Source organism: Thamnophis elegans, chromosome 7 (assembly GCF_009769535.1).
Source record: "Thamnophis elegans isolate rThaEle1 chromosome 7, rThaEle1.pri, whole genome shotgun sequence".
NCBI lineage: Eukaryota > Metazoa > Chordata > Lepidosauria > Squamata > Colubridae > Thamnophis > Thamnophis elegans.
In genome coordinates, this window is record NC_045547.1 from 23,487,988 (window position 1) to 23,509,680 (window position 21,693).

Below are 21,693 nucleotides of genomic sequence, written 5' to 3' on the forward strand. Positions count from 1 at the left end.
ATTTATGATGAGTAATCTTAATGCTTAATTCTTCCTTTGAAAGGAACGGAACACCGAATTAATGTTCTGTCAAAATTCAATCTTCTACTTGGAAGAAAAGCCTTTTAAATGTAATACAATGCATACAACATTGTATAAGGCTGGGTTCACACAATATACTGGACACTGTACAGTATAGGTTAGCCAAGTACAATATCTGAGTCCATGTAGCATATTAAGTCCAAAAACATAAACCCATATTGTGGGTAAATACGATGGCCTTTTTGCCATAATATGCTAAGACAATTATTACGCTTCCACAACAGGCTAAATATATTATCCTTCTATTTTCCTTTCCATTCATTCAAACTGTGATCTTCCCAACCCCTTTTCATTCTGTGTAACATGTTATGCAAACCCAACCCTGTGTCTTAATTTTGACAGAAATAATAGGCATGCCATTCATATTATTTTTACATAGGTATCTTAATATGAATGAAGAAAAATAATTGTTTGATTGCAGCACTTTTTTTCTTTTAAAAAAATTATTAATTATATTATTTTTACCTCTTAAAAAAATAAACCCAAAAGATCATGGTGATGAATGTATCTGTTGGTACACGTTTTACTTGCAGACGGAAACGTCACTGAAACAACATCTTCGTCAGGTCAGATCTATGGTTGACCTTGATTTTCATTGTAACTTTTTTGTATTCCATTTCCCCACTCAGTTTTTATATTTTGTGTCTAACAAACACAGCCATGTTGAAAGCTCCCATTCAAACCCATGTTTTAATAATGGATTACACATCATCTATCCCATTTTTGTTTTTGCGTGAAGCATTGAACCATTGCTCAATCCCATAAAGCTTTCTCCACAAGTTTACCTTTGTCATTACCAGCTCCCCAGCTATCATGGTTTTTCCCTTCCTTCTATTACAGGTTTTTTGTTTTCCTCCATTTTTACTAAACTTCATTGCTGCTTTTTCTTGTCACAATTCTCTATTTTACCTGTTATGTATTTCTTTTTACAGATGAAGAGGATTCTTCAGCAACAGGTTAGGAAGACTATTGCATTTAATGTTATATGGTAATGATAGCACATAGACCTATATGCCACTTTTGCTCTACAGCCCTCAATAAGCGGTTTAAAGAGTCAGTAGATTGCCCCCAACAATCTGGGTCCTCAGAAGGATGGAAAGCTGAGTCAACCTTGAACCACTCAGAATCGAACTGCTGTCAGTGAGCAGTGAGTTAGCCTGCAGTACTGCATTCTAACTACTGCGGCACCATGATATTAGGATAAAATATGAAGACTTATTAAGATTCAATTTTTATGTTCCCAACCAGGAATAATTTCATCTAAATTAAACCAGATACCTTTGTAAATTTATTTATTTTCCAACAACCCTCCCTCCCCCAGTTGATTTCACTGGAACTTCCCAATAAGAGACTTTGAAAGACTATATTTTAAAAATCTGCTATCTTTCATGAGGAAATGTATCTCAAAATACATTGAGGAAGATTTTTAAAAGTAGCCTAACAATTATTTATTAATTGTTAAATAATTTATTATTTTACTAAGTCAGATTATTGTAGCCATAAACATCCAGCGTAGAAGCAAGAAAAGGGGTAAAAGATCACCCAGGTTCATGGTATCATCACACATAATGCAAGTTGTATGCTTGTGTCAAATATCATGACATGAATAATTGCACTATTGGTGCAATGATGTCATGAATGCTGTGTCATCATTTTAATGTCATGAGGTTGACAACTATGCTGACCCAAATGCAAGCAGGGGAAATTCTCTGAAATTGCTAGGAGAGGAAATCCTCATACTTCTATGCCCCTGGAATGAGAAAAACATTCATCCACTTTGAAGAGACCATACTTTAAATTTAAGAAGAAAACAAAACAGATGATGCTACTATCTGTCTTCATTACTTCTACTCTGTTGAGATTAGGAATATTTGGGAATACCATCTGGGGCATCCAAAGTGTTTTGGAATGAGTGGCCATAATAAAATTACAATAAATAATACTGCCACCAATAGAAATCTTTTCTACAGGTAAGCTTGCTCAACCCATTATCATACCAGGTGGCAGGACTGGGAGATGCCACCCAGTCATGCCACTCCAGGCATGTGATTTAGACTATATATCTGCCATACTCCATATAATTTCCCTTCCCATTTTCTCACAGTAGAAAATATGGCAGGCCTGAAGACCTAATGTAAAAGATGGCTTTCAGGCCTGACGGGCTGTCCCCGTTCAGCAGAAGATCGTTTCCTGTAATGAGAGTAACACAGGGGCAGAGGTGGGTTCCTACCAGTTCGCACCTATTCGGTAGAACCTGTTCGTCAAATCTACCGAACCAGTTAGAAGAGGTTCCACCAGTGGACCCGGAAAGCAGGCCACACCTACAGAAGAGGTTCCAAAAATTTTTGAAACCCCCCCACTGCCCCCCCCACACAGAGAGACAGAAAGACTGACACAGAGAGAGAGAGAAAGAGAAAGAAAGGAAGAAAGAAAGAAAGAAAAAAGAAAGAAAAAGAGTGAGAGATGAAAGAAAAAAGAAAAAAGGAACAAAGAGACAAAAGGAAGGAGAGAGAGAGAGAGAGAGAGAGAGAGAGAGAGAGAAAGAAAGAAAGAAAGAAATAAAACACATGGCTAACAAGCCACTCCCACCAGATCACATGGCCGGCAAGCCACTCCCACAAAGGAGGCCACACCCACAGAGTAGGTTCCAAAATTTTTTGAAACCCACCACTGCACAGGGGTTTAGAATTATCTAACCACCCCTTCTCTCCTGTCTTATCGTAATGCCCCACCCCCAAGTGCTGCTCAAAGGCCCCATCTGCTCAGCTTCAACCAAATGATGTACCTCCCACTGTCCTCTTAAACAATTCATTACAACCTATAATTTTCCTCCTTTCTTTTAAAATATGAAAGGTCCACTGTTCTGCATAGACAATTAAGCAATCAGGACAATAACTTTTAAATGTTGATATTATCCAGTTTATGCTTACTTTTCAGATGGTACAAATAAACCTGGAGAGAGAAAGGACTCAGGTGAGATATGCTAAATCTGAAAAGAAGAAGACAAAACTCAAAACATTCCAATTTTTATTATTAACAGGTTTTTTTTTGTAGCATCCATTTTCAGTTGCAAGTGATTTATGCTTATTATAACTTTTTCTTCTTGGTTGTTTTTTTAACAGCTCTAGATAAAAAGCCTGTTTCAAAGGTTCCTGAAGTCCTAATGTGTAAGATAGCTTCTTATGATCGAGGACTCTTCGCCTTTGTTTCTGATGTGAAGTTAGAAACCTCCAATCATATGAAGCTTTGGAGTAGATTAGTGCACAGTGGTGTAACAAATTAGCTGTGATATAAGAAATGGATTTGGAGAAACTAAAGATGGACCTTTATTCATATACCACTGTAATTCATTTTTGCAGTGGAAATATTAAAACAAAATCTTTTTTAGATATTTCATAATTGGGGAGCTATTTCTTATTGATTTGTTTATCAGAATGCTAAAACATTTAAAATTATACTTTTAAATTGGTTATCAAATGCATTATATTCCACATAGAAGTTATGTACTCGAGCTATTTTCTATATATAATTACTGTATAGAATTATATAATTCCTGAAGTATATAGCTGAAAGAAGGAATTTATCTCTAAAGATGAGTTCCTTCACAGAGAAACGCATAGAGCAGCCTGGTTGTTGATGGATTAAGACATATAGTAGCAACACTTGACAATAAAAAGTGCATATGAAATTTTTGCCATATAGTGTAGTATATCATGCGTTTGATATAGATAGAAATATGATAAGGTTTGGTACGTTCATCCATCTAGTCATCATTCTTTGGGGATATACTTGTATACTTGTTATAAGCAACAATCAAAATCAATTGTCCATGATCTATATAGAGAGACAAAAGTTGGAAAGAAAATCTGTTGCAGAATGAAATGAAAAGTGTGGCATAAGAGAATTTCTTTACCGGTTCTTGAAATTCCTCTGCAGATTTTTTTAAAATTAAAATGGCTATTCCAGCTTACTTTTTCCCCCTCATAGGATGACTCAGACTTTAATATTCACAACCCCACCAAGTTGGTTAGAAGACCATAAAACTATGACCATAGGATATACATTAACATGAAGCTTTCTATAGGACTATGTTCTACATTAGATTCCAGTAGCATACATCTACCTAGACTCTAATCCAGAAATTCATATCTTGTACAGAGCAAACATATATCTATGCATGCAAAAAAATGTAATCAATTTGTCTTCTACTGAAAGGATGGAAGACAGCTTTTCCCAGCAGGATAACTCTTGTAGCAATTAATATGGATGATTTTATTATGCAAAAAAAAACAAAAACCCTACCTTAATTTTTCTACTCAGACAAGGTTGATTAGAAATTGAAAGACTTATTTACTGTTGCTCAATATTATACCAATAGGGACCTGGCCATCATTCAGCACTTCTTTTAGCTCAGGGGTCAGCAACCCACTGCTCTGGAGCCGCATGTGGCCTTTTCCACCATCTGCTGTGGCTCCCTGTCGCTCAAAATATGTGTCACAACCGCCAATGTGCGGCATGCAATTTATTGAGCTTTTCAACCCCTCTTGGCCAACCATGTATAAATCCAAGAAAAGAAAACAGAATGTTTAATTCAACTACATATGCTAGTTTTGTGGCTGCTCAGAAAATAGTCAGGCTTGGGAAGAGTTTGTGGCTCCCAATGTTTTCTTTTCTGTGGGAGATGGGTCCAAATGGCTCTTTGAGTGTTTAAGATTGTCATCCCCTGTTTTAGCTCAACAGATAGAATTTTGTTTAACTGTCTACTTTGAAGCCTAGCATGGATGTTCCCAAGACTCCACTTTCATTCCACAGTTGGGTGCAACTTAGAACTGAGACGGTATCACCATGCTATGTGTCTTAAGACTTGAAACACAAGGAAGTATTCTGTGTTCATTACTGAAACAATGAACGTTGAATGTTCATTTACATTCAAATTGTAAAGACTACTGTAAAGACTGTAACATACAGTTAAAACTCGTATCACTAGTACAAAACTCTACTCCATTCATAAATGTGTGCTCTGTATAACACTTTCCTTATCTCAGTAACCTTATCTTATTTGAAATACAGTTATAGGGAGTGCATGTCTATTTTTAAGAAGTTACATTAGTGCTAAACAGAATCCTAGGTAAGCATTGCTTACTTAATAGGTTCATTCTGATAATGGCTATTTTCCCTTGTTTTCTATACTAGTATTCTCCGCAGGAGAAGAAGGAGAAAAACAAGATTCCCAGAAATCTGTTTTATTTGTTGAAAAACCAAAAGGTGGCTCAATTAGTGTAGGTAAGTGTAAAAAGAACAATTGCACCTGCAACCCTGTTCATATCTATATTGCAAAAAAGGACTTACTTCTCTGTAAACATTTATAGGATTAGGTTCAGAGGTGGGTTGCTACCGATTTGCACCGGTTCAGGTGAACCGGTAGTGGTATTTTGGCCTTGGTCGCAGAACCAGCAGTGCCCCAGGCTGGCCACGCCCCTGAACTGGTTCCCTGGTCGCCGCTGCCATCATGTTTTTTAGTAATTTTTTCATGTTCTGGGCACGCACAGAATAATTTACTGTCAACTGCACACACACACACGCAGTGAACCAGCAACAATGCTGGCAGCAACACTGGCAGCAACCCACCCCTGGTTAGGTTGCATGTGTATTCATGATATGGTTCATGATAAAGCTCACTGTGATTATGAATTATTATTGCTCAGGCACCTCTAGTCACTGAATGTGGATATAATGCACTGATAGAATCATATTCTATCACCAACTAACCACCACCAACATTCAATTAGAATCTCTTGTCCATGAATTGAAGCTATTCTTCCATGTCCTACACCCAGAATGAGAAGAACATGTCTTGACCTTCGTCAGGGTGACATCCTTTTCAGCATTGTAAGAGGACTATCATGTTTCCTCTCAGGCATATTTTCTCAAGGCTAAATTTACCACCACTTTAAATCTCTTTTCATAGGATTTATCATTTAATCCCTTGATCGTTTTCATTGTCCTTCTCTGAACCTATATCAATTTCTCTCAGTCCTTAAAGTCTGGTGTCCAGAATTTTCCTGATGAGCCAACCTCAAATTGCATTCTCATCTCTCTGCTAGTCCATGTTCAATTTGCAATCTCCTATTTCTCTAAGCCATTTTACACCAGTACAGTTATCCCATCCTATACAGTTAACTATACACTAGTAACAACCATGGGTTGCACATTTTGTTACTACTGGTTCACCCTGCATGCCCACTTCACACGCATGAACACGTAAGCTGGCTTGTGGGCACCTTGCACACATGCACCCGGCTTTCTGTGCATGTGCTTTGCTCATGTGCGTGCCTTCCGTGCATGTGCCCAGCCTCAAAAAGGTGCCTAAGTAGAACGGCATAAAGCCGGGGCAGGTGGGCGGGCATTTCTGCTACTGGTTCAGGCAAACCAGTTCGAACTGGCTGAATACCACCTCTGACTAGTACAGTTATCCCATCCTATATTAGTGCATGTGTTTGTGTGTGTGTGTGTGTGTTAAGGGAAGAACTTTACATTGGTCCCTACTGAAGTTCATGTTACTTGCTGATCATTTTCTTTTTGCCAATTGTTTTTCTGACATTTGGACTATCTACCTGTACTTTTCCTTTGATGTCTTTTTTTCTTTCCATATCCTTCCATTTACAGTATATTTGTACACTTTATTTCATGTCATAGAGGTATAGCAATGCTGCAGTTTGCCTAATTGTGGCACTTCAGTGTTGTTCTGTGGGCCTCCTCTACTACCTCTGTAGCAGGAGAAAGCAATATAAGTGAAATCTTAAAGAAAACCCCTAAACAACTTGTAAAGTGTTGCAGCAGCTTCATTTAGCTTTTTAAAAGAAGGTGAATCTGTTACTTTTAAGAAGCTTAAAAAATCCCCCTCCATCATCCCAGTTATTGGAAGTAAACCAGTGGTGGGATACAATCGGTACGGCCAATACGGGCATAGCATTCTGGTACGGTCCTCCAGAGGACACACCCACCCTTCTTACCTGTGTTTGAGCCGATTGGGGCTTACACGCATGCACACAGAGCATACGGTGCCTGTGCGACGTTCCACCGAGCAGCTGGAGCGTCACGGAGCCATCGCGGAGCATTGTGGGCAGTAAGTGTGCATGCGCGTGCTGCACACGTGCTGCGTGCATGCATGTGGTGGACGCCCGGCCCCGTTGAACCGTACTGTTTGCTACGGGATCCGGAACCCACCATTGAAGTAAATGCAAGATTGAAATTATACATGTAAATCTTTTCCTGTTCTCTAGCAATGATCTGATCCGTAGATAGGAGCTGGATATCATTCCCCTCCCCCATATCTCATGAAACAAACCAGTCATAGTTTAATAACATGCTCTGGTTTTCTTCTGTTGGATTAACTCTATATACAAAAAAATAATGAAACAAATAATTTGCTTTTTGAGTCTCTTTAATTATTAAAAGAGGATTTTTTTTTACAAAGTAAAAACAATAAAAGTTTAACAAAAAGAAAGAAAGTAAAGTAAAAAGAAAAGAAATTTCCAAAAGAAAACTGTCCAATTAGCGAACCCACAACAAAGAAACACTCTCTGGAAAACTGAATTCCCAAAAGTAAAACTTTATTGGATACATCATTTTGGTATTGAAGAAACAAAACCACATCTGGTTTCCTGCCTAAATACTTGCCCAGTTAAACAATACTTTCTCCTTCTCCCTAACCCTGGATGATTACATTGTCCAATTATGAGAGGTTCTTTTGTTATGGGAATAGGCCGTCTCTTTTTCAGGCATCTGCAGTGATCACCTTGATGGCTTCTCACAATCTCTGCATATATTCTCCACATTCCATTCCCCCCCCCAGTTCATTGGCAAGTTGAAAACCATTAAGATTTGAAAGAAGCAAAGCAATTCAATCTTGACAAGAGATGAATAAATAAGGAAAGAAAGAAAAAAGAGAAACGAGATATAAAGAAGTAGCTTCTGGTTTTCTTTAGAACAAACACATTTCTATTTTATTCTCCCTATATATAGTTATAGAGGAACTCATTTCATTCCATATTCTGCTCTTTCCAAATCATCAATCTCATAAAGAACAAGTTTATTTTTTTCCAGCTATGGCAAAAAGTTCATAAGGGGTTTCAGCCACTGACCAATGTTATTGTCTAAGATTTTTATTGTTAGGGAATTTGTTATTCCCTAATTAAACAAGTCTAATTTTGCCTTTTCTGCAAATTTTTTAACTATTATTTTTCCATTGTGTGCTTTTCAGTCTTTCCAGCTTTAGAAATGGGTATTTAAATCTCATTTACATGTGTCAGATATTCCCTATTGGTTAATTCTATTTTGATTTATGTTGGTTGTCTTGCTTGTTTTCAGGGCAAAATATCACATTCACAGCCAAAGTAGAAGCTCAGGATCTTCTTCGGAAACCCACTGTTAAGTGGTTTAAAGGAAAATGGATGGACTTGGCAAGCAAAGTTGGAAAACATCTTCAGTTAAAAGAAACATTTGAGCGACTAACCAAGGTATATATAAAAAGATGACCTTTTTCAAAGTATACGATTCAAAATATATTCGCTTAAAAAAAATATATCCTCAAGTTTTGCACCAAATTGTCATTTGTAATTCTACTAATCTACAAATGTTAGCACCACATCAAACATATCCCTAAAGAAAACAATTCAATGGTGGTGGGTAGGAGCCTTTGTCTAAAATCACATGCTTGGAAAAATAGAAAGATGATATGGGATTTATTGATCAAAGTGATTTTTGTGATTATACAGTTATGGATTGTCTTAGACCAGGGATGGCAAACTCAAGGCCCAGGGGCCAAATCTGGCCCCGTGGGGGCTTAGATCCATCCCATGGGGTGCTAGGATCTGGCCCATGAGGCTGCCCTGGACAGTGAAGAAGAAGAACAGTGAAGAATCAACCCGTGGTGCCTCTGCCAGCAAAAATGGAGCTCAGGAGGACCTTGTTCAGCACCCCCGAGCTCCATTTTCACTTGTGGAGGGTTGCAGGAGGGTGTAAGAGCTGAAAATTGAGCTTGGGAGCCCATTTTCACTGGCAGAGTGCTTGGACTACTATAGGCACCCCCCCCCCCTAACATGAGTGATGTCATTCTGGCCATGCCTATACTGGCCATGCTCTCTTAAGGTCAAACAACCCTGATGCGGCCCTCAATGAAATCGAGTTTGATACTCTTGTTTTAGACTCAATCCATAGGACACAGGTCCCAGGCAAATTGTGAGCTCATAAAGCTGGGAAATTGAAAATTGCTGTGATCAAAAGGAGACGTTATAACAGACCTGGAGTCAGAATAATTGCAATCCAGTTTGGAAGACTCAAAATTGTCATCTTCTGGTTGGTGAGAAGGTCAAGATGTGGTTTTGGGAATCAATTATTAACAGATTAGTATGGCAAATTAAGACAACTAAAAAATGTGAAAAACAAGCAAAAAACCAATCTGTTTCATTGTGTCGAAGTACAAGATGCTCATAAGTAGATGTGTTTAGTTTCCAATTATTCTTGCGATTTTATATGAATGATTGCATTATACCTTTGGGTTTCAGATGTATACATTTGAGATGCAAATAATCAAAGCTAAGGACAATTATGCAGGAAATTATAGATGTGAAGTAACATATAAGGATAAAGTTGATAGCTGTTCTTTTGATTTGGAAGTTCACGGTAAGAATCTTTTGTTATATATTTTTTTAAAAATGGTAAATATGTGTCATATATTAAGATAAAAACTTCTGTCCCCAAAACTAACCCTGAATTTATTTCTCTATGCCATGTTAGATTTCAGCTCCTGTAATTCCACAGACAAAATAGATTAACTCTGTGGGCAAGTGGGATTATAGAAAATGAAATCTATCCCAGGTTTGGAAAGGCCACTTTATATTTTCTTAAAATTTAAATGGCCTCCAGGCTAAGCATTTTCTTCCATATTTGAAAATTATCCTTCTGTATTTTTAGCATTATTCAGAGATAATGAACAGGAGTGTGCCATCCTGAACAACTTTTGAGAGCTGGAATTGAAATCTACTTTAAAAGGGTTTTTTGATTTGGCACTATGAAGTGGGGTTGTGGAAACTAAACTCAGAAAGAAAGAAAGAAAAAGAAGAGATAAAAAATTAATACCGTGTTTCCCTGAAAATAAGACCTCCCCAGATAATAAGCCCAATCGGGCTTTTGAGTGCAAATGCTAAAATAAGCCCTCTCCCAAAATAAGGTCTCCCTGAAAATATTGCAATACAGCAGCAGCCTAGAGGTGACCTTGCTTGCCACCTCCTGCAACTCAAAAATAATAAGACCTCCCCAAAAATAAGGCCAAGTGCTTATTTTGGGGGTCAGAAGAAAATAAGACCCTGTCTTATTTTCGGGGAAACACGGTAAGAGATAAAAGCATCAAGAATGAGACAGAATGTCATTTGTTAGACCCAGAGTACTACATCCCATTTCAAAGAAATGTCAGTCATATCTGAAAATAAGAATGGTATCAGTGTATTATGACAATTTGGCATTTAGCTCATAACCTAGACCTAGGATATAGAATATTTCTGACAAAGAATTGTCAGTAAACAAGACCCATTAATTTGTCCATGGGTCTAACTGAAACATCCAGGAAACTCACAAGGAGGAACAGACTTGGACAGAATCCATTGCCCTCCTCTACTACTACTACTACACCCCAACAACTGGGACTGAGTAGCTAACTGCTCCTGAATGTGAAAGTTTCATGTAATATTTTGGCTAATAGCCATGGAAAGACCTATCTATCTCCCTCATCTTTTAAAACACTCACTTTAATTCACAGTTGGCGGGAGAAAGGATTCAGAATATCTTTGAGCTGGTGACCTCATGCTATATCCTTGAAGCAATTATTTCTGAAGCTTGCTGAAGTATTCAGTTTATATTTGGACAAAGTGCATGGTGGATACCAGGGATGACAGCTCAAGACTATAAATTTATCCTTTGGGAATGTCAAAAACAGCTTTCATCTCAACTTGAGCAAAAGCTTTTCCCATTAGTAGATCATCATGAAACCCCAAAAGAAAGGACATTAAGTCTTAAACTCTGTCGCAACCAAACTTTTCCTATGTTTGTAGGCAAAAGGATGAAATAAAAGGCTACCAGATTTTTAATTATTTTAGCATAGGTATAGATTTGTTTGCAAAAAAGAAGAGCTTACACAGGCATGTAAGCAGAATTCTCCTCATTATTGCAGGATGAAATTATGGTGAATTAGAACACCATCAGAACCCCTCAGAGGTGTCTATATTAACACATCCTATTCTACATTTTTCTAGGAGGGTGAACTGTTTTTCCCAAATAGCAGATCAGAGGCGGGTTCTTACCAGTTCAGCCTGGTTCAGCCAAACCGGTAGTGGTATGCCGCCCTGGGTCACAGAACCAGCAGCAGTCCAGGCTGGCCATGCCCCCGAACCTGTTCCCCAGTTGCTGCTGTCGCTATCACCATCTTTTTTTGTTAGTTCTGTGCATGCGCAGAACAATTTCCACTGAAGTGCGCATGCATGCACAGCACGCATCCAGAACATGCCCAAAGCGTGCGGGCATGCGAACCAGCAATAATACTGGCTGAAACCCACCCCTGCAGCAGATGTTTTAAAGTGGGATAACAGGTGTTGGATGATAGAACTGTCTTTGCCGAAAACATTTGGTGAAACTCCCTGTCCAAAGAGAGTGTCAGTTCTATCTTTTAGAAATGAAATGAGAGTTGGAGAAAGAGACACCTTTGAATTCCCTCAGGCAGTAAACTATCTTACGTGGTCTCTGTCGCTCAGAATTATTTGATGGCAGTCAAAGAGCAGAGCAGCAGTCTCGCCATCAGTTTGGCATCCCAGTTCAATGAAGTTTACAAACAATGATGAAAACCTCCTTAGGGTATACTTTTAAGCCTCAACTCCCAGCTTTAAAATTAAGCCTAGAAGGAAGATCAGAGCGTAATACTTGTCTAGCATGTTTAAATCTGTCTTAGTGGCCCTGTAAGAGAGCCAATTTGGTGTAGTATAGAAGTCTCCAAACGTGGCAACTTTTAAGACTTGTGGACTTCAACTCCTAGAATTCTCCAGCCAGCTATGCTGGCTGGAGAATTCTGAGGGTTGAAGTCCACAAGTCTTAAAGCTGCCAGGTTTGGAGACTCCTGGTGTAGTGGTTAAGGCTTAAGGTTAGAAATCGGGACACTTTTGATATGAAGCCAACTGGGTGATTTTGGGCCAATTACATTCTCTCTCTCAGCTCTCAGAAGAAGGCAAACCTCTTCTGAAATCTTGCCAAGAAAACTGCAGGGACTTTTCCAGGAAGTTACCAGAAGCCAACACTGATTTGAAGGGACAAAAAAAATGTCCTATGGAAATTTGCAGCATATAATTTATTTATGGATTAAATTGAGTCCATCCAAGATCAAAGGATTTAGATCCTCACAATACCACACCTCCTGGATTTTTGCTGCGCATATGGCTGTCAATATTATCTAGGCAAGCCTTCCAAATATCCAAGACTTCCAGTTGTTTAGCAGCAAAGCCACAGAGATGTTCACCCTAGCAACACAAGTCTACCAAATTACCAAGGTCAGCATCTTCATTAATCTGCCAAGGCATCAGGGCACATTAATAGAATGTCCAGCAGCTGACAGACAGCTAACTCGGCAAATCACAACCTCTGGTTCAATTCAGAAGCAGACTGGCAAGTAGCCAACCTCTTGGCAGATGTAAGCTTTCTGCGGAGGTAAATTGCTTTGTCTAATTATGTGTCTAATCAAACCCAAGGTTAAACTGACATCTGTGCTTACCAATTTAGTCAGATACATTCCTGACTTCTAAAGTCATTTTTTCAATGAGTATGAAGGGATGCCCAGTTTATAGGAACACTTATGATTTATTTTAGATTTTCTGATTGTATAAGCTCATCCTCTATTTTATAGCCCACTGTTGTTTTTTTTAGCTGTAATATATTTCATTAATTAAATAAAATCATTATAACGGAGATGGAATCCACGATATGCTTTTATTTGCAGAACCCATTTTCGTTGGAGAGTAGAATGGGAAATAAATATCCATTTCTCCCATAATTCTCTGGGCACTTTTCGGAATATTTTCCAAGGGATATTCCTGTCTTCCAGAGCATATTTAAAAGGGCCTCCAGATGGGGGGAAATGAAGAGAGAAAATGTTCATGAAAGTCTGTTTGTACAATTCTGTCCCTTCTACCAGGGACACACTGGCTCAGTGGCTGAGACACTGAGCTTAACAATCAGAAGGCCGGCAGTTCAGTGGTTCGAATCCCTAGTGCTGCATAAAGGAGTGAGCTCCTGTTACTTGTCCCAGCTTCTGCCAACCTAGCAGTTCGAAAGCATGTAAAAGTGCAAGTAGAAAAACAGGGATCACTTTGGTGGGAAGGTAACAGCGTTCCGTGTGCCTTCGGCATTTAGTCATGCTGGCCACATCACCATGGAGACATCTTCGAACAGCCTTGGCTCTTCAACTTTGAAACGGAGATGAGCACTGCCCTCTAGAGTCAGGAACGACTTTACCTTACCTTATCCCTTCTACTTTTTTATCATCTTACTTTGTTTCTGGTTATCTAAAAAATCATCATCTTTTAGAAAACAACTGCAATTGTTCGTAAAATATACAGGTAGACCTTGACCTATGACCACAATTGGGCCCAAAATTTCTGTTGCTAAGTGAAACTATTGTTAAGCAAATTTTGCTCCATTTTACAACCTTTCTTGCCAGTGTTGTTAAGTGAATCACTGCAGTTAAGTCAGTAACATGGTTGAATCTGGCTTCCTCAATGACTTTGCTTGTCAGAAGGTTGCAAAAGGTGAGCACGTGACCCTGGGACACTGCAATGGTCATAAATACGAGTCAGTTGCCAGCCATCTGACCATGGGGATGCTGCATTGGTTGTACATGTCAAAAACTGTCGTAAGTCCCTTTTTTCAATGCTGTTGTAACTTTGAATGGTTACTAAATGGACTATTGTAAGTTGAAGGTTGCATGTATAAATAGTCCTCAACATACAACAGTTCATTTAGTGACCATTCAAAGTTACAACACCACTGAAAAAGGGAACTTACGATCATTTTTCACAGGTACAGCCTTTGCGGCACTCCCTGTGATGTGATCAAACTCAGATACTTGACAACTGGTTCATATTTATGACCATTGCTGTGTCCCAAGGTCATGTGATCCCCTTTTGCGACCTTCTGACAAGCAAAGTCAATGGGGAAGCCAGATTCAACTAACAACTGGGTTACTTACTCATCAACTGCAGTGATTCACTTAACAACTGTGGCAAGAAAAACCGTAAGATGGAGCAAGACTCACTTAACAAATTTCTCACTTAACAACAGATATTTTGGGCTCAATTGTGGTCATAAATCAAGGACCACATACATACATACAGATATAGATATAGATATAGATATAGATATAGATATAGATATAGATATAGATATAGATATAGATATAGATATAGATATAGATATAGATATAGATATAGATATAGATATAGATATAGATATAGATATAGATATAGATATAGATATAGATATAGATATAGATATAGATATAGATAAGATATATAAGCGTAGATAAATATCTACTCTTAGTCTCCCACTTTAATCAGTGGACCACACTGATACTCATTCTTATTTATTCTCTCTTTCTCTGACTTGCTCTCCCTTCCCCACCCTTCCATACATAATTTCCTTGATTATTATATTTGATCATATATATTGCAGATTCAGGCTCGCAAAATTGCTTTCATTTTATAAAGGATCTCTTTTATTATTTTTAGTGTTTATCATTTATCAATGGTTAATAGATAATGAATTACGCTGCAAAGAAGTTTATAATACTGCAGAGAGTTGGATCCTTTTGTCACTTGCCAATAGGATTCTGTCCACCTGTGTGTAACGGATTACTTGAGCTGTACACAGGATTGAACGAATCCTATTCTAAATCAAATAAATGTCATCTATCACACAGACACTCTCTGCCCAGGTTTAACCCTTGAGAAACTTCAAAAGTTAAAACTTTAATTTTAATTTTTATTTTTTAGAAACAGAAACTACGCAATCAATAGATATCCGGTCGGCATTCAAAAGAAGGTAATTTTAAGTGATCTTGGAAACTTCTTTAGTAATAGGTATTGGAAACATCGCACAAGTTACACTATTTTTGAACACCCTTTGCTGGAAGTAGATTCAAAACAAGGCTAAAATGAGGAGCTACTCTGATTGTCCCCTACAAACCCTTTCCAGGGGTGGGATTGAAAAAATTTAGCAACTGGTTCTCTGCCCGGTTGCTGGGTGGGTGCCTCCTGCACCACAGTGGGGGGGGGCTTTCACCCTCCCCAGGCTCTGGAGGCTTTCCTCAAGCCTCCGGGAGGGCAAAACCAGCCTCCCCTGGGCTCCAGAGGCCCTCCGGAGGCTGGAAACAGGCCCCTTCCGGACTTCCGGAACTTCCTGCACTTACCTGGCATGATGAACAGGCTGTGTAGAGACTCCTGGGAGGGGCAGGGTGGGCGGGTCAGCCAGTCCTTCCAACTACCGGTTCGGCAAACCAGATGCAAAATTAGCATATGGTTCGCCTGAACCAATCCAAACTGCCTGAATCCCACCCCTGCCTTTACCTGACCTTTTTGTTCCAAAATTGGTCACCTTAGCTGTAGGTAGAAAACACTCCTTCTCTGTTGCTAATGCTAGCAGAGACACCATCTGGAGCAGGAAAAGTGGAAAGAAGAATTAAAGTCCCCTTCTCTACAACCTCCAGGAACTCTGCACAAATCCTCTGTTGCAATTTTGCAGCAGGAATGCTGCTGTGAGGAAGGAAGATGAGGAAGAAGTTTGTAACTATGGGCATGTGTGTTTGTCTGGAGATTTGCTTTTTGTCTGAGAAATGGGAAAGGCTCCAACATCCTAAGCAACTTCCAGTTCTTCACGAAGCAATTGAAAAAACATAAACTATAAGATCAGACACTTGTCAATCAGAAAGTTTGGCAGTTCAGCGGTTTGAATCCCTAGCGCCGTGTAACGGAGGGAGCTCCTGTTACTTATCTCAACTTCTGCCAATCTAGCAGTTCCAAAGTATGTAAAATGCAAGTAGGAAAATAGGAATCACATTTGGTGGGATGGTAACAGCGTTCCATGCGCCATCGGCGTTTAGTCATGCCAGCATATGATCACGGAGATGTCTTCTGACAGTGCTGGCTCTTCAGCTTTGAAGCAGATATGGGCACCACCCTCTAGAGTCAGGAACAACTAGCACCTACATGTGAGGGGAATCTTTACTTTTGTAAGATCAGATCAAACAGCATGTGTGGTAATATGTCAAAGGTTCAAATGTTACTAGTACCTTCTGTAATTATCTGATTGTGAGTTCCACAACGTTTATCAATTTAGGGTGAGAAATTTAGGGGATCTGCTCCAGATATAGAAAAGCCCTGTAATCCCCTTTCCTTTGATGTATTTCACTTCATTCAGTGGCCTCCCATGAGGCCAGATATTTACACAGATTGCTACTAAGTCAAGAAGGCAAGGAGAACTAATTCTTTCTGCCAACTAATTTGATATGGTCTCCTTTGACCAGTCTTACCTACATGGACTGATCACTTTGACATATTAAATGAAAAGGAACTGGCAACAAAAGTGTAAATCAGTTGTGGGGCTTACATTTCCTTACACCTTCATTTAAGAAGCAGTTGTGAGAAGTGATTTTGCTTCAGATCCCGACCAGCTGTTACCAGTTAGAACAGACTGGGAGATTTAACCTTACAGACAGCTTAACTAAATGTAAAGTAAAAAAACAAAACAATTAAAGCTGTGATTTGTGAAATGACCTTTTATGGTTTAAGACCATTTAGATGCACCACATATAGGGCACCACATGTCTCAGAATTATTCAGACTTAATAGCTTTTTAAAAATCGGTTGTCATAAAGAAGACCTTTTTATTTATTATTTTTATATATAAACTCACATTAAACACAACATATAACTACAGATGAGGAGGAATAGAGCAGAAATGGGGAGAAAGGGATAACTAAATACTAGGAATATTTGAACAAATTAATCTTTCTTTAAAACTCCTGATTACATTTTTATATACTATTTTACAATTTTTCAAAATATTGTTACTTTTGGACCCTTTTCCCCCTTCAGTCATGTCTGATTCTTGGAAACTGAATCCCTGCACTTTTCATAGGCAGGTTTTTCACAAGTTATTTGCCCTTGCCTCTTTCTTGGGGCTGAGAGAAAGTTGCTGGCCCAAGGTCATCCAGTTGGCTTTGTGCCTAAGGCAGGCTAGAACTCACAACCTTCTGGTTTCTAGCCTCATGACTTTACCACTATTCCATACTGGCTCTCAGGTATTCGACTATGAGTCTCTTGTTATTAAATACATTTGAGCAGCTGAATCCTTTGTTGAAGAACGCAGCCGCGCGAGCGATTGTGGGTGCACCCAGGTACACCCACGTCACACCTATCCTCCGTGAGTTGCACTGGCTACCCATTAGTCTCCGAATCCGCTTCAAGGTGCTGGTCGCTACCTATAAAGCCCAACATGGCATCGGACCTGGGTACCTGAGAGACCGCCTCCTGCCAATTACCTCCCATAGACCGATCAGATCTCACAGGTTAGGTCTCCTCCGGATTCCATCCGCCAGCCAATGTCGGCTGGCGACCCCCCAGGGGAGAGCCTTCTCTGTTGCAGCTCCAGCCCTCTGGAATGATCTCCCTGTCGAGATCCGGGCCCTTACGACCCTCCCGGCTTTCTGCAAAGCCACCAAGTCCTGGCTGCTCCAGCAGGCCGGGGGGGCTGTGAAACATCCAGCCCCGTGGAAATTGTGAATGTTGCGGTTTTGTTTTTAAAGTGTTGTCTTTGTCTAGTCTTCCCCCTTCCCTTGTCTATTGTGAGCCGCCCGGAGTCCTTCGGGAGTGGGGGGCATACAAGACAAATAAATACAAATAATACAAATTGACTACAACTACATTCTGTCCAACTCCCAGCTTCTCCACCCAATCAGAAGGAAACCAGTAATGGTTTTCCTTTACCTTCGCTACCGGTTCAGAATTGGGAGTGTGCGCACTCTTGCTTCGCTCACACGTGGACCTTCTGCACATGAGCATGACGTCTGAGTGGGTGGGCGGAGCCTCCTGCTGCCACTGCCAGTTCACCCAAACTGTCACGAACCAGCAGAATTCCACCTCTTGACTCATACATCTTCAGATATTCAAGCATTTGATTCTGCAGGAACTTGAAGCTTCTCTTCTGGCCAATATTCAGGTTCTAAGACAAGAATCGTAAAGATCTGATAGGATGACTTTGGGGAAAATATTCTGAAACCATTTCAAAAACAAAAAGTTTAGATGCAGGCCTAGAAAGATAAAGTTATGTATCAAGAAGAGACTCAGCCTAGCTCCCCCCCTGACCCCTTGTGATATAAGAGGGAGAGAAGTGAAAACACAATCAGACTTGTATACATTCTTTGAACACAGCCTGTCTCAAGAAAGCATAGTTCTAGTTTTCTTGTGGAAACTGTTTTCTGATCTAGACAATCTCAAAGGACTGATTGGCATTCATTTTTAACAGGGCAATACAATTGCAAAAGAATTAAAAAGAGCTTTTATACCCAGCCAAAAAAAAATGATTAATGGCATCCTCAACACCATATTAACTTTTCCTAATATTTTTTTTAATTAAGCAGAAATATAAAATTCTGTTTCAGGAAAGTACAAATTGTGATGTCAATTTTTTTTTTAAAAAAAGACATGCCTATTCAATTTCATTTGTTCTCCATCTAGTATTATTTCTGGTGACTTTGAGGTTTGATGTTGGAATTGATGGGGTGGAAAAGAAATAAAGAGATAAATGCAGGTTGCATGTACATTAGTGCAAAGGAATAGAAAGTTTTAGCTACGTGATTGATTGATTGACTGATTGATTATATGCCATCAAATCAGTGTTGACTTTTAGCAACCACATAAATACATTTTCTCCTTGACAATTTGTCACTAACCTGGTCTTTCAGATCTTCCAATGATGTCCCCATTGCTGCTGCTATTGAGCCCACCCACTTTATCATTGGTTTTCCTTTTCCTTTCACATTCCCAACATTACAGCCGTGTCCAGAGAGCTAAGTCTTCATGTGAAGTAGAATAGCCTGATCATTTGTGCCTCAAGTGAGAACTTTGGGTTGATCTATTTGTTTGTTTGTTTTTGGATTGTCCATGGTATTCAAAAGTGTCAACACTTTTTCTATGCCCCTTCTTCAAAGTTCAACTTCAATTTCCACAGAAGGTCACTGCGAATACCACTGCCTGCATTATTCCAGTACCAGCCTGTGTTTATTTCTTGACTACTTATTCTTTCACTGTTGATGTTTGATCCTAAACGTTGAAGCTATCTCCCACTTCAACATCTTCTCTGTCAATTCTAAGAATGGCTGTTGTACCTGGTGTCATTAGTTGGATTTTCTTTAAATGTAATTAGTATGTTTTCACAGTGATTTTTATTTCTAGAGCTTGCCAATTCTTTGCATTTTCAGCTATCTGAGTCGTGTCATTAGTAAAATGCAGATTATTGATGTTTCTTCCTCCAGTTTTAAAACCACACTCAACTTTTTCCAATCCAGCTTGATAAAAATATTTTTTTCAACCTATACACACACACACACATATATATATACATACGTACGTACGTACGTACGTACATACATACATACATACATACATATATACATATACATATACATATACATATACATATACATATACATATACATATACATATACATATACATATACATATACATATACATATATATCTATTTAGATTTTACAACCCCCGGTATGCCCAAATATGGGAGGAAGATCACTACTTCCATTCTCTGTCCTTCAGCTCGTCATAAGAGACCATCCAGACAGAAACCCAATATTTTTTACTGTTGCCTTTTTGTTACATTTGTTATATTTGTGCTGATAAATAAATAAAGGGAGACTAGTATAGATCTATTTCAAGCTATTTAGCTCTCATCAGCTAGCCATACCCTTATGGAGTCAAGCTCTGTGGCTCAATGGTTAACACATCTGCCTTAGAGGCAATACAGCACAGGCTCGATTCCCAGTAATGGTATGGCTAGCTGATGAGAGCTAAATAGCTTGAAATAGATCTATACTAGTCTCCCTTTATTTATTTATCAGCACAAATATATATATTCAATGTATAGGTTGAAAAAAATATTTTTATTTTTATTTATTTTTATTAGTACTTTGTCAAACATGTACAGGATGGCAGGTATAAGTATGGACATGGACATGAATAAATAAAATGAATACAAATAAATGGGGACAGTAGGATAGCGATGGTAGGCACACTGATGCGCTTATGCACGCCCCCTTTACTGACCTCCTAGGAATGGGGTGAGGTCCATGGTAGACAGTTTAAGGTTGAAGCTGTGGGGGGTTTGAGGATGTAACAACGGAGTCAGGTAGTGCATTCCAGGCATTGACCCCTCTGTTGCTGAAATCTTATTTTCTGCAATCGAGTTTGGAGCAGTTTAAGTTTGTATCTATTGTTTTCCCATGTATTATTGCGGTTGAAGCTGAAGTAGTCATTGACAGGTAGGACGTTGCAGCAGACAATTTTGTGTACTATGCTTAGGTCTGGCCTCAGGTGGCACGGTCATTTAAGGGAGGAGAGCATAAGGTATTTCTCCTCCTGTAGCCATGCAATAGGAAGAGATAATTCCCTACTCACACACAGACAAAAAAAGCAACGTAGCTCTCCCCCACCTTTTTTAAAATTACCAGTATACACTGGTTTACATATTTTCCCAGTCATTGCCTAAGCAGGAAATCCTGTTTTCAAGCTGTTGAATTCAGTGCCAAGGCAATCCTTAGAGAAGCAAAACACATTAAACTCTATTTATAAATATTTCAGTGATAGTGTTAATGCTCAATATGTTCTAAACATGCATTTGTCTATTTTTAACTACATTTCCCTATGGCTTCCCATCTTTACAATCATGCAACACGTTATGCATGCGGGGTAGGATCTGAGATCCTCAGATTCTCCTTGCTAACTAGTCTAAAAAGAAACTTAACTTCTTTCATACAGTTTTGCATTGTTTTGTACAGCACAAATAACAATGCAAGTATCTGATGTACACTGAAAGCTGAGTTCAGCATAAGCCCTTTACTTTATTTATTGATGCATTTTTAGGTACGCACACTGGAAGCTGTTTAAAACAAAGCCCTGTGTGCTAACGCACCTTAAAAACACGTTTGTGTTACACAAATACATAACACAAATTGGGGCAAATGTATGATTCTATTTGCAAGAATTTGCCTGAACAGGTATAACCTGGAGCAATGCAAATCTTTGTGTTCATGTTTCACAAGTGCTTGTTACAGAAATTGTAAATCCTGTGAAAAAGAATACAAGTTTGTGTTGACATAATAGTTTTTCCTTGTGTGTCTGCATATATATTGCATTGGTAGGGCAGCTAGGATATATGCAATATGTGTTGTTTGACTCTCTGCCTATTAAATGAAGACTTGATCTTTTTTTGTTTGTTTGTTTGTTTGT

At 38.9% G+C, this 21,693-nt stretch overlaps 1 protein-coding gene across 1 annotated transcript in view; it reads left to right on the forward strand.

Annotated features, from left to right (window-relative positions):
• The first annotated feature begins 583 nt into the window (after positions 1-583).
• Positions 584-21,693, forward strand: part of MYBPC1 (myosin binding protein C1) — a 71,743-nt gene continuing 50,633 nt past the window's right edge. The window contains exons 1-7 of the mRNA XM_032221114.1: positions 584-647; positions 1,014-1,037; positions 3,019-3,054; positions 5,275-5,364; positions 8,452-8,600; positions 9,648-9,765; positions 15,168-15,216. Coding sequence (XP_032077005.1) covers positions 584-647; positions 1,014-1,037; positions 3,019-3,054; positions 5,275-5,364; positions 8,452-8,600; positions 9,648-9,765; positions 15,168-15,216 — 530 coding nt within the window. The remainder of the gene's footprint in view (positions 648-1,013; positions 1,038-3,018; positions 3,055-5,274; positions 5,365-8,451; positions 8,601-9,647; positions 9,766-15,167; positions 15,217-21,693) is intronic.